This window comes from Hemibagrus wyckioides, linkage group LG16 (genome assembly GCF_019097595.1).
Source record: "Hemibagrus wyckioides isolate EC202008001 linkage group LG16, SWU_Hwy_1.0, whole genome shotgun sequence".
Taxonomy (NCBI): domain Eukaryota; kingdom Metazoa; phylum Chordata; class Actinopteri; order Siluriformes; family Bagridae; genus Hemibagrus; species Hemibagrus wyckioides.
This window is the reverse complement of record NC_080725.1, coordinates 4,134,296-4,147,789: the sequence shown is the minus strand read 5'-3', so window position 1 is coordinate 4,147,789 and position 13,494 is coordinate 4,134,296. Positions and strand designations below refer to the sequence as shown.

The 13,494-nt window shown below is 36.6% G+C and overlaps 1 protein-coding gene across 1 annotated transcript in view; it reads left to right on the top strand.

Moving 5' to 3' along the window:
* The window catches only part of opcml (opioid binding protein/cell adhesion molecule-like), a 136,116-nt gene that overhangs the window by 50,154 nt on the left and 72,468 nt on the right, over positions 1 to 13,494 (top strand). Inside the window, exon 2 of the mRNA XM_058412715.1 lies at positions 5,962 to 6,197. Within this exon, the coding sequence (XP_058268698.1) occupies positions 5,962 to 6,197 (236 nt within the window). The remainder of the gene's footprint in view (positions 1 to 5,961; positions 6,198 to 13,494) is intronic.

Below are 13,494 nucleotides of genomic sequence, written 5' to 3'. Positions count from 1 at the left end.
TGTCTCTCATCACATGTATCAGTTTGACTGTAATGGGTTGTGCCTCCTCACCTCTCACCGATCTCTAACTCACCTGTCAATCGCCCTGTCACTTAGTCTCCTGAAACTGTCACTACCACTTAAAAATGTTTATTATGTCCTCTTTATTCCAATCCCTGACTGCACAGGCAATTTAGCATAAAATTAATACTGACATCATAATGATTCTATGTATTTTCTACCAGGACATTTATTTACCTTTTTAGCATGAATTTACATAGTCCCTGTACATGATTTCTTAAACACGCAGTGTCCCATACAACTCCTGGAGATAACTGACACAGAATAAGACGTGTTTTGAACAAATAAGTCTCTCAAGTATGCTTTTTTTTTTTTTTGGTAAGCAAGACTTTTAATCTGCATACCTTTCTATGGGTGCAAAATCATACATCCCTTGGTAACCACGAAAAAATCCAGGTGAAATTTTTGATATACTCATCATATGTATTACAGGATGTAATCATAGCAAGAGTAAAAAGCTGACAGATGAAAAACCGCACATTTATGGCATTGAAGAGGTTTATACACTCAATAAACAAGAAGTAGTGAACGAAAAGTCAGTTCATAAGTATATTTTGATATACTGTACAGGTTTCATAAATTCGACATGTTACTGCATTCAACTGGAATGTGCTCTTTATTGGTGCTGGTTGGTCATGGTCATGTGTTCTAGTGTAGTCTGTGTGAAAAATGCACATTGACCTGAGATAACACAACCCCTAATGCAGCACATTTTGTCAGTTTCTTTCTAGATAAATAACATGAAAGCATTAATTGGAAATGAGGCTATTATATCTATATTTTACCACATCCTGTCTCTGAATCCAATCTATCTGAGCTATCTTTCTTCCTCCCCTGACCTTGTGCTGCATTCATCTACTCAGCATATTAGAAACGATTCAACTGATGCTTCACAAGTAAACTTCAATAAGATGCTATTTCTTATGTCACAAAAGTCACACATTGATATAACATGAATGCCCCACCCAAGCGTCACATGATTCCCTCTCCTATCATACACCAGCTACCAGCTAGGGAGGATGAAAACCAACATGTTCCTCCTCTGAGACATACTCGGATAAAATCCGTATCCACCTCAAATACCTACGTTTGGCTAGTGTAAGTGTTATTGATAGGAGAGTGAGTATGCTACCCCTTCCTACCCAGACAGAACAGTCAATATTGCTCTCTTGTATTACCAGCCATGGATGACTCTGGCAGCATTGATTCGAACTCGCGATTGCTGGATGAATTGGCAAATGCTTTTCTGTTGCGCCACTCTGGAGCCCTCTCCACCAAGTATCGCTTATGTGTGGAAAACAGTGTTATATGATGCCTTTCTAGCGTCAGCTATGCACAATATTACTAAGAATATGGATTTTATAATATTCTATGCAACGTACACATGCAAGTATTGTTTAAATGAATCTGGTTCATACAGTCACAATGAGCTTATTGACACTTTCTTGCTAAATGTAACTCATCTGTACATTAAATATATATTATTCACTTTCCCTAACCCTGTTTCTTATCCTTCTTTGCACTCACTGTCAAACACTGTCTTTTTGCACATAGCATTATATGTCTTGTTTGTCTGCACGGTCTTGTCATCCTGAACACTCATGTTGTTATGTTGTATATGTACAGAATTGCACATTGTAGTCTAGTTTAGTTCTATGTTTGTCCGCGTCACCTGTACTTTGTTTTTTGTTCTGTGTAGCACCTCTGGTCCAGGAGGAACGTTGTTTCATTTCACTGTGTATACTGCATCACCTAAATATGGTTGAAGTGACAGTAAAGCTTCTTTGACTTTTGACTTATTTTTTTTGGCAAATTTATTTATGCTACTACATATAACATGTACCATGTTCCACATCGCATTTTATTACCTCTCGCTATGACCTATTTTCTTTACTTTACTTCATTTACTTTACTAATAAGCACAGTCCTAATAGGAGTGGTCAGGTTTTCATTTCACTGCAAGTTGTGTACATTATGTAACTGTGTATGTGACAATTAAAAATCTTGAATCTACTTTATATATCGCATTGGTTAATTGTTAAAATAATTGTTTAAAGCTTTTGTAAACATGGACAGATTTTTGTGGATTTTTCATGTTTGTGGTTAAAGCCACTGACAATGCTATGCTTGATGAGTTTAGTTTCTTTGAGAACTTCAGTATTGTCTGTGCATAAAGACAGTTTAGAATGTATTGGTAATCCGTCTATGTTTTATAGGATGTACTTGAGCAGTGGGGATATTTCTTTATATTAACGACCCTACACCAAGGTGCCTGACAATCCATTAGACTAGACTGCATGGTAGCAGTGTGACAGAGCCATTAGTCTAGTGAATGAGGCTTGATCTCATCTTGTCAGTGCTCGATAATGGAGACACTGCCTTCAAGGAAACTGCTGTTACTTTTCAATATTGGTGGCTTAGATTGACTTTCTTTTCCCACTTTTTCCACTTTAAATACTTTTGTAGAAGAGCCTCGTATGAAAGGATGTTTACTTGATGGAATTACATCAAATGCATTTTGACCTCAGAAACTTTTTCTCGTTCATGAAAATAAAAATGGCTACCCCTTCTTCCTGGATATAGATGATACTAGACGATACTAGACTGGTGCTGGTGGGTTAAATCCTTGCCATTATGGTAGAAGAGGTGCTAGAATTACAGGCAGCAGGTGGTAGAATTACTTATCATCATGGGACACATTAAGACATGCCTGGATGAACAGCCTTGATTTGATGAAGGAGGCCTCTGCATACTGAATTAATGACCTAATAAATCTGGGGAATGTCCTTTCTAGTTAGCATGATTTAGTATGCTTAGAAGAAAAACAGATGTTAACCAAAAAAAAAAAAAAAACTGCAGCAGTGGAAAGTTACCTAGAACCTTCATCACCATGTGCAATACAAGGTTTACAGCTTAATAAACATTTAGTATTAAAGGTTAATGCAAAGCCAGAACCAAAATCAGTTTTCTACAGACACACAATACTGACACACAAAAAAGTGCAAAGCGTGCATGAATATACTAAACAGAGCTAAATCTGGTGTTTTTGTATTCCTCCAGCCCTCCAAGTTCTTTTTCAGTCTTGCAGATTAACACTCTCTGGATGAGCTCATCCCTTTGAAGAATACCCTGAAAAAGCTTCCATTTCACATGATGCATTGTTACCCTGAAAATTCACAGATTCTTTCCAAAGGGCTTTTATGACTTTTTTTTTTTAAGGACTGGAGGATGATGGTAAAAAATGCTCTTAGATAATCTGCTTAATGCTTATGACCTTGCTGTGGATTTGTCCTTGGGAGGGAAAATAAAGCGTGCCTGAGGGGTATTATAGGCATGCACATGTAAACGACCTGGCACTGCTCGGATGGAAATCTTTGCGGCACATTGTAAGCGTCATTGAGCTTTGCTACATGAGCTTTGTAAGTGTCACCAGCTACCTGGCCAAGTCGCACTGGCCTGCTACCTTGTGCATCCTCTGCTCTTTACTGATAAGCAAGGACAGTGTTGAGCTCTGAGGAGGCTTCTCTCCTATGCACGTGGCAGACACAAGACTATTTCAGGGTTTCCCTGGGGTGGAGGGGGCGGAGTGGACGAGCTACACTGCTGATGTTGCAGCATTATGGAAGCTGATTTCTGGGTCTGTTCTATTGCCTCATGGTGGCATTACATTCGCGTCTCGAAATCTATTAACATCACCTGTGTCCAGATCATTCCTGGCAAAACAGTGTGCCAGGAAATGTGCTATGGTGTTACAGGATTATTTTCTGTAAATGTTGCACTTTTTTTTTTATCAGAATTTTTTTTTTTTTAGCAGTTGCAAAAGTAATCGATTTTCCAGTGGCCTCTTCCTGTCATTAGTACTACTGAATAGGAGAAAGTGTATCTCTGGTCTTCAGCAGATACTGCTGTTATTTTCTACACTTCTGCATCCGCATGATAGGCTTAAGAAGCAAGGCATATGTTTCTGACATGACAACATACCATTTTTATAGATGTGTAGAGATTAAGAGCATATGGTGGTTGTATGTTATGTTGCTCATAATTTAGTGTGCTACTGTATATCTATCCTGCGTAAATTTTGTCATTCGTCTTTAGTTCTGTCCCCTCGTTTGTCCTTTTTATTTTTAAATCTATTAATTCTGATGTTTCTCATGTTTACTTATTTTTGAGTTGTTTTTTTTATCAATATGATTATATTATATATATTATATTTTATTATATTGTATTGTATTAGATTATTTTTATGACAGTGTAGATTATACTAATTGGATAAATCATTACGGGTTACGTATATAAATATAATTTCTGTGCCACCCATTTACAGTTAAAATCCAGTTAAAATACACAGATAGCCCCGCATCACAATGACTGACATGCATTATAGGTTCTACAGTTACACAACCATGTTCTAATGCTTAAAAATAGCTCCCCAGGAGCTTTCAAACAACACCAGCCCTGTGCTGCTGCGATCTACAGTGTCCGAGAAAGAGGCTGCCAAATTCGGCCATTTTCAGCGACTTTGCAGCTCTATTTTTGGTTAAAACGATGCCTCAGGTGCTGATACAGAGCTCATTAAGTTTCATTAGATCATTTCCCCAGCTCAGAGACTTTGTTTATTCAGTCATATTTTGGGGAGAATTTATAAATGTAATAGTAAACGAATAGTACATTTTGTTTACAGTATTAACACTTTATATATATGAACATCAGAGTGAAAAGTGGATCAGAAAGCCATTATTATGCATCGAATCAATCTGTGACTAGAGTACATCAGTACACCTTGAATATTTGACATTTGCATGATATATTTTGAACATGCTGTGCTTGAGTTGCACGTGGATGGTATAGTGCAGGATTGGTAGCCCGTCTGGTCCAGTAAACACTGAACCATCCTTCATACATCCATGCATTATATCCAACCTTAATTACCACAAAAAATGGGTTGTATATGTCACTCTCTTATTTCCTTATAGTCCCTTGATTGCCGTTTCTGGGGGAAAAAATCTATGCAAGTACATTTTTACCACAGGATGTAATATAAATATGTCCTCAAAGGCACAATAATAGTCCTTAAATCCAAATATGTACATAACTGATATTCTTCTACACTTCTACTCCAGAGATGTTCCTTTTCCCTGAGATGTATCTGCGCCTCACAACCTCCTGCTTGTAATATAAGTGTAAACAATTCTGGCTGGTGTCAGTTTCTGTATATGAAGCTTATCTTCAATATTGTCAAATCAATGTAAGCTAGCTAGCCCAGTGGCTGTAGGTTTTTAGGGATCTGTTTTTGCTAGCCGAGCAAAACTAAGCAGTACAATTGGCCGTATTGTTTCTGAAAGTTACTTCATATCAGTATTTCTTGTTTATAGAACTGTTGTATAAAAGCAATATCACGCTCACATACATGCGGTTATACTGACTTTCAGCACAGCTGGGATTAGCTTTAGTACACAGCCTGTAGCTTTGTGCATCGGCCGAATTTTAGCCGTGTTCAGTCGTGTGTTATTGCTTAGTGGATTATATTCTTACAGTAAAGCAAATATGAAAATCAAAAACGGTTTAATTGTGCTGTTTGTTTATCACTTATTGTGTACTGTGTATCACTTATTCTTTAAAAATTAATTCTGTCAAGCGAAGGAAGATTGCAATATTTCACTAGGGCACTTGCTCTGCTGAAGTCTAGATTCTGACTTAATAGACTTATTGATCGTATAATATAAAATGATACTGTCTTTGGTGGATGCTGAGGGAATATCTCTTTTTTTTTGTCATTAACGATGGGGAAAAATTACTCCAATTTCAAACAAGGTCATCTGTCCAAGCAAAACTGACAGCAGGTAGATGCATTGCTTAATGGCCTAATCCTGTTTTGTTTTTTTCTTGTGTGTGTTTCAACAGATGCAATGTGGACAGCAAGGTATCGAGGGTAGCCTGGCTGAACCGCACCACTATTCTCTTCACGGGGAGTGAGAAATGGTCTCTGGATCCGCGAGTGGTCCTGCTGAACAACACAGCAGTGACAGAGTACAGTATAAAGATCCTGGACGTGAACTTGCACGACGAAGGGCCGTACGTCTGCTCCATCCTCACGAACAGGAAACCCGAGTCCACCAAAGTTCATCTCGTCGTTCAAGGTAAACCGTTTTTCAAAGCCAATCTTCTCTCAGGTGGTTTTGGAGATTTGTAAAGTGTTGCAGTCGTTTGTTTGTTTGTTTGTTTGTTTGTTTGTTTGTTTATTTATTTATTTATTTATTTATTTATTTATTTATTTATTTATATATTTAATCTCTGCACTAGGAAAAAAAATTATCTTTGACAGTCACCGTTTTCATCACTCACTGTTTGGGATTACAGGAATGGTATCAAAACTGGCAGGAGATTGTTTTTGGCTCGCTTGACATTTCAGCGCGATGGTTAAAGGTGAAGAACAACTTCGATTCTCCTTCCGCAGACTGATATAATTAAACGAATCTCTCCAGACGTGACTCCCTGTGATGAAATTGGGATTTAATCTGGGTTTAATTTCAAATCGTTGATAGATATTGATTTAGGACACACAGCAGATGGAGGAAGAGAAGGAGAGGAAGCAAGAGAGAAAGCACTGGAGCACTGGCCATCATTCAAAATCCAGCACTCACGAAAATCAGCTGTCAAAATGCAGACTTTTGTCATCATTTACACTGCAATTTCCGTCACGATCGCTTTTTTAAATCAATTAAAACATTGCCTGAATCTGGATTTTTCCTGACACCGAAAGTGACTGAATGTGTTATTTTAAAACAGGATAATTTCCTGTAAAAATACCACCCTTTTATTTTAATCAGCGTTTTTTTTTTTCTGAGCAGTTTAGGGATTAAGTGAAAAACAAGATTTTTTGTTATGAGAAAAAAACTCTCTCTTTCTCTCTTTTTTGTTTTTTTTTCCAAATTAAACACCTTATCTCCTGTTCATTAACTTTTGCCGCTTAGTCCTGACACTAATTACTCCGTATGCAAAACAACTAAACAAATAAATAAGATAAGGCAATTTATTTTAAGAGATTAGATACACCAAGTGTTAATTAGTATTTGAGCTTCTAATAAAATGTGTTGTAGCTTGCGAGAAAAAAAATAAAAATAAAAGCCTAGATTACAATGTAATTACTTGTTTGTGATTTCCCCTTATCATATTATTAAACTGCATTAACACAGAGAGGCTGATTAATTGAAGGTTTGTTTCGTTTCAGCTGTAAATAAATACTGTATGTAGCAGTGTTTCTATTACAGGGACTGAGCCATTAAATTAGATGATAAAAAGAAAATACCTAATATGATAAATAAAAGGAATAAGAATTAGTAAAGATGTATAAAAATAAAAAGAAATATGAAAGATAAATACATAACCACTTTCTAGTTCTAGTTGGAAACTTTTGTTTAGTCTTTTTTCCCTCAGAAAAGAGCAGTAATGAATGAAACTGTAATAATAATAATAATAATAATAATAATAACAATAATAATAATAATAATAACAGCAACAACAACAATAATAATAATAATAATAGTGATGATTATTATTATTATTGTTGTTGTTATTATTACTATTATTATTATTATTATTATTATTATTATTATTATTATTATCATTATTATTATTATTATTATTTTAAAAGTGTTGCATAATGTAATAGTTTGATTTGATTTAATAATATTAAATATATTAAGTTAATGTGTCTCTCAGATTTGACTACATGGCCTCCTCTAAATGATACTTATCAACCTCCCTCTTCTTCATCATAACACATCTCTACTAAAAACATTCCCACTTCACATACACCCAGCCCACCTACTGCTGTCACTCAGAATTGATTAAAGGTTATCACAGCATTGCAATACAAATATGGAAATTATAGTCAATATGAGAACACACTGGCAAAATAGAGATTATAAATCTGACAAATTATTTACTTATTTATTAGCTACATGTATAACATCAATAAGAGCATCACTTATTTAACAGACCATTACTTTGTTGTTTACTTTACTTAGAAATGGAGCTCCAGTTCTTGGACTTGCTTTGAAAGATATAATGTCAAACCATCTGATCTTTTTAAGCCAATAGGGAGACAGCTTGAAAAAAAATACATAAATAAATCTCAGCAAACTCAGAATAGAGATAGAAACTCGCTCCTGGCATTCGGGATTAGTACATCACATGAGCTCTCCCTGCCTTTACATACTGTTTTTCTCTCTGTCTCTCACAATCTAGATGTGTGTATCACCTACACAAGGGTGTGGATTTTTTTTTTTTTTTTTTTTAAATCTGAATAAATTAGCCCTTAGAAGTGAACGCAGAAACGTTGCCAATCTGTACATGATATTACCTCGTGCACAGAGCCATATCAGTTTACAGTATGCTGCAGTTACTGGCTGGAGAAGTAGCTACTATGGTAATTAGCGAGCTTGTGAATTAGCTAACAGCTGTTATGTACGGTGTATACTCCATTTTAATGGAGCGAATTCAAATGAAATACTGTATAGGGTGTATTGTAATACTGTTGAACACTACCTAACCTGTTTAGATTTCGGACCAGATTTTTATATAAAAGAAATCGTATCAGATAGCGTTTGAGCTAGAGGCTCAAATTCAGGTTTGAATGGTGTACTACAGTATCCATTATGGGTTAATATGCACACTTTCATGTCCTAGGTCTTTTTTAGTTTAGATTAGGTTAGGTTAGGTTAGATTTTTCTGTCATTGTCGGAGTATGAGTACAATCAAATGTATTTAGCATCCAAACAGCAGCGTATATAGCAGAGAAGTTAAATAAATTAAATAAGGTTATGGTGCAGTAAATAAGATTACAGTGTACAGGTAAACAGTTTTAACACTTTACATGAACACGAACTGCATATAGTATAAATTGAGCAAATTTGACCAAATGAATGTGTCAGGTTAATGCTGAATCAGCGCTGGACTGCTTACCCATCAACCCCTGCATGTCTCATGACCTGATCACATGTCTCACTTGCACCCAGAGCTGTTACTCTTTTCACCTTGATTTGCACCACTATTTAAGTTCTGGGTTCGGTATACCTCTTTGTCATGCTTTTGCTGATCTTGTGTCGTTTGTCGTTTGTTGCTTTGCCTTGTAATCACAGTCTGTATGATTTGTTGTTTTGTGTTGTATTCACTGTTCGTTCTGTTGCACCTTGCACAATAAAAGTCAACACGTGCATCTGCTGCCTCTACAAATCTATGACAGGAGGGTTTTCCCAAGCTACCACACATTTGTGATTGTAGTAGTGCAGTGAGAGTTCGGAGGAAAAACATTCAACTGATGTAACTTCATATCTTTAAACTTATCTATAAAAAATTCAATAAACTTCATAGCTTATATGACCAGTCTGTTGCTAGATATAAACAGGAAGAGAGTGATATATTTTTGATCATCACCGCCTCATACAGAGGATCAAAATATACTTGAAAAAATGAAGTTCATACCAGTGAATGCTTTCATCCTGTTTAGCAGCCAAAATTTAGTGTGTATGGTTGTTAGAAGTAAAACATCAGACAGCTAAGAGGCTAAAAAGCTGTAGAAGTGAAGACAGGCCAGAAGATGACAGACTGGAAATGGTAAATATTGAAAATATTTGAAATATTAAAGCTGTAATCACAAACCATTGCTTCCAGAGCTATAAATAGCAATAGACAGAAAAGAAAAAGAAGAAGCGTTGGCAGTTGTTTGTCTGCACATTATATGTATGATAGGATGTAGAATAAAGCAGTCTTTGATGCTTGATTTGGAAATCTCTCCTAGGACCATTCTCTTGAGAAACGCTGGTTTTGCCCAGCGTCTTGCATTAGAGCCAGCATTGTCCAGGTGGTGAGTGGAACTGGACAGGATTTCTAAACCCAGCTGTGTGGAGCAGGTTTAAACATTAAAGCAGACAGAAGCTGGTGATGAATAGAGTGAGCACTGAGCACCAAAAATGAGAACATATGCATGTTTCTCCCTCAAGGTATTTCACACGAATGAACAGAAAGGCAGATGAGATAAGGGAGCCACATCGTAACTTGAGTGATGTTTAAGCTAAGGGTGGAACAGAAGGAAAATATACGCCATGGTGACTGTGTAACTCAATATGACAAAATTGTGGATGCTGTGGAGTCTGATTAATGATTGGAAAATCCATGACATTGGAAGACATTTATTTCACTGTGAAATGTAAGTATTAAATGATTTGGTCAGGTAATTTGCTAGAATATTTATTAATTGTCTAGTTTTGTTTTTTTGTAAAGGATATTATAAATGTATAGTATTGGAAAAATATTCATAAATACAGTACGTACACTGATACAGGTTCTCGATACCAAAACAATCCTAATTTAAGCAATTGGCTTTGGTGTTTTTTTTTTTTAGAGTTCCCTCCAAGCTACTTGCTTTTCTGGCCCCTTACCATCATGTCCTGTGGGTAGGATCATTTCTCCTCATCCTTCCCCCTAAACCAAACACTTCTAGATCTTGTCTTGGATTAGTGCTACATCTATTTCTGTGGTGGATGCTGGTGGTTGGACGGGCTTGTAAAAGGGTAAAAAGGCCTCATCGTCTTCCGTGGCATCGATCTGCTCCATTGATTAGCGGTAATACAAGGAGAGACACACAATGTGTTAGAGAAGGGCGCAATTTGAAACCTGACGTTTTGACCCGAGTTTTCTCTAAAGTATACAAATATTCAAACGAAAATCTGCCATCTGGGGATGACAGATGAAGGTTATTGCAGTGCTGCTGCTCAGAATAAAGTTTTTTAAACTACTTTAGGATTTACAAATGGAAGTGTAGATTGCAATGATAATTTTATGGATTTTTTTTTTTTATTTAGTTATTTTAATATTTTTTTAGTGTGCTTGTTTGTAATTCTTAGCTCAATGCCGCTACTCCCAAGCAGAACATAAAAAACTTTCATATATTGTAAGATGATAAAAAAAAGAACAGAAGGATGGACAAAAGTTGGAATCTGTGCATGGCTCAGGGGTTTTGCTACCATTTTCTCACTGCCAACTAATTCCAGAAACTACATACTGCACATACTATGCTATAAACCCAGTTTGTATCCTCTTGTTTACGGTTCAATACCTATTTTACTAAAATTAATAATATTAATGGACAGCCTCTTCACCAACAGCTCTGTAACCTTATCTTGCTCCTCTGTTCCACTTGGTAATCTAATCTCTTATAGGGAATAAGGAAGTAAATAAATATGTTTATACTGAATTATTTGTGATGTGCTTAGCAATTCTGCTGCTAAGTTGTCATAGATAGAAGTGAGTAGGTGTGAGTAGGTGTGAGTAGGTGCTGCACTGATGTAACAGTTTCACTGTCGACGCCTAGAAACAACAACAAAAAAAAAAGATGTTTTTCTCTGACTCATATTTTTCATCGCTGTTTGCAATGATATTAATAAGAAATCTAAAGTAACAGTAGTAGAGATAACAAACGAATCAGGATGCAATGCAGCTTTATGATACAGTCGCACTCTGAGACTCTGAGCCTAGGCTAGTTTGGGATCTATAAGAGGATAAGTGCACTGGTGTTGCTGGTGGATTTGCCTGAAAGTTGGAAGATGATCTGCTTGAACATAATGTAGAGTGGAGATTACATTACTAAAGCTCTGCTGCATCAATCTCTTTGGGTAGAGGTGAAGCAAGGCCAGAAATCCTACTGGTACCACTGTCAGCAGTTTGTGGGTAATGTAGTAAACCAGTGACCAATATAAGTTGAATGAATGAATGAAAAAAAGAATGAACAAAAATAATAAATAAATAAATTAGTGAAAAAAGTTTAAACCAAAACGCAGCAATTAATCTTGAATGCAACTTAAGATCAGTGTAATTCTAAAAGATTAATACAAAACTTTTAATAACAGTTCCCCAAATGTCAGTTATGGACTCTGTCTAATGATGTATTGATCCATTTAACTTCATTCGTATTACAGCGTATTTGTTTGGTAATGCTTAATTTAACAGAGACACCATTCCCAGGCTCATCCCTTGTTATTCCCTTGCATCCTTTAGGAGTTAAATGATGCATTGAACATCATATGGATACCACATTTCATGCTAATGTACCTCTTTTCGGTCATATAGACTTGAAGCTACACACTCAGTGGGCAGTTTATTAGGTATTCCTACCTTGTTCCTATACTCATTAGCCATTCTATCAGGACAAATCTACCATATGCACTCAGCTCATCTGCTGCTGTGTACAATTCATCACATCCTCTCACCCCATCTAACAGGGCAAAGGGGAAAAAGGACCACTACAGGATCACCACTGCCCAGATGTTATTTGGGTAGAGGATCATTTTAGCATAGCAGTGATACTGATATAATATTCGGAGTTGTGCGAATATCAATTTTATTTTTTTACCAGTCATGCAAAAGTATTACTTTTGTAAGTCGCTCTGGATAAGGGCATCTGCCAAATGCCATAAATATAAATGTAGTTTTATTGTTTCATTGTTGATTCAGGGCATCACTATTTTTAAGTTGTTAGATGCAGCAAAGAACACATTAAACTACACTTCAGTTAATATTCAGCCTCAGTAACATTTTAAGGCTCCAGACAAATGTAAATAAAGTGCTAAATAATAAATCTGTGTATTATGTTCTACTACGTAAAGACGTACAATGTCTTAAAATTCATTCGCCTGGACAAGCTGGACGCTCAGCTAAAATCGTGGGCTCTACATCAGAGAGTGCACAGCTTTGCGTGATGCTCCTAATAACATAATGTTACATTCATTATCTACAACAGTGTCTGAGAGGTTTTACCGCAATGTTCATCTCAGTAGCCTCTGAAATGAGTCTGGATCTGCCTCTTTGAGCTGGCATGCACCGCTGATCTGACACTAAACTAGCTGAGTGGGATTGGATTGTGACATGTAACCCATGGCTTGAAAGTACTGTTTTACAAAACGCTGGTCACGACAGAATTCACTTTGCCACAGTGTGAGGATTTTATTTCGAATTTTGTTTAGCGTTGAAGGACAGCAAAAATAACTGCAGGAGGAATTCCTGTAGGAGCGAGTACACACCTCTGCATATGTTCAAAATAAAAACAAATAAAAAATGTTTCCTATCATAATGAATGTGCAAGTGGCTTCATCTGACGTCTTTTTTTACTGTCTGACTTTTTTTCCCAGCACGGCTCCATCAGTTGCAGCCCTATTTCTGGAATTACTGTAATTTGTTTCTACATTGTTGGGATGTGGTGGCTCAAGTGGTTAAGGTTGTTGATTGGAAGATTGGGGTTCAAGCCCCAGCACTGCCAAGCTGCCACCATTGGGCCCTTGAGCAAGGCCCCCAACCCTCTCTGCTCCAGGGGCACTGCATCATGGCTGACCCTGCGCTCTGTCCCCAACCCAAGGATGGGATATGCAAAGAAAGAATTTC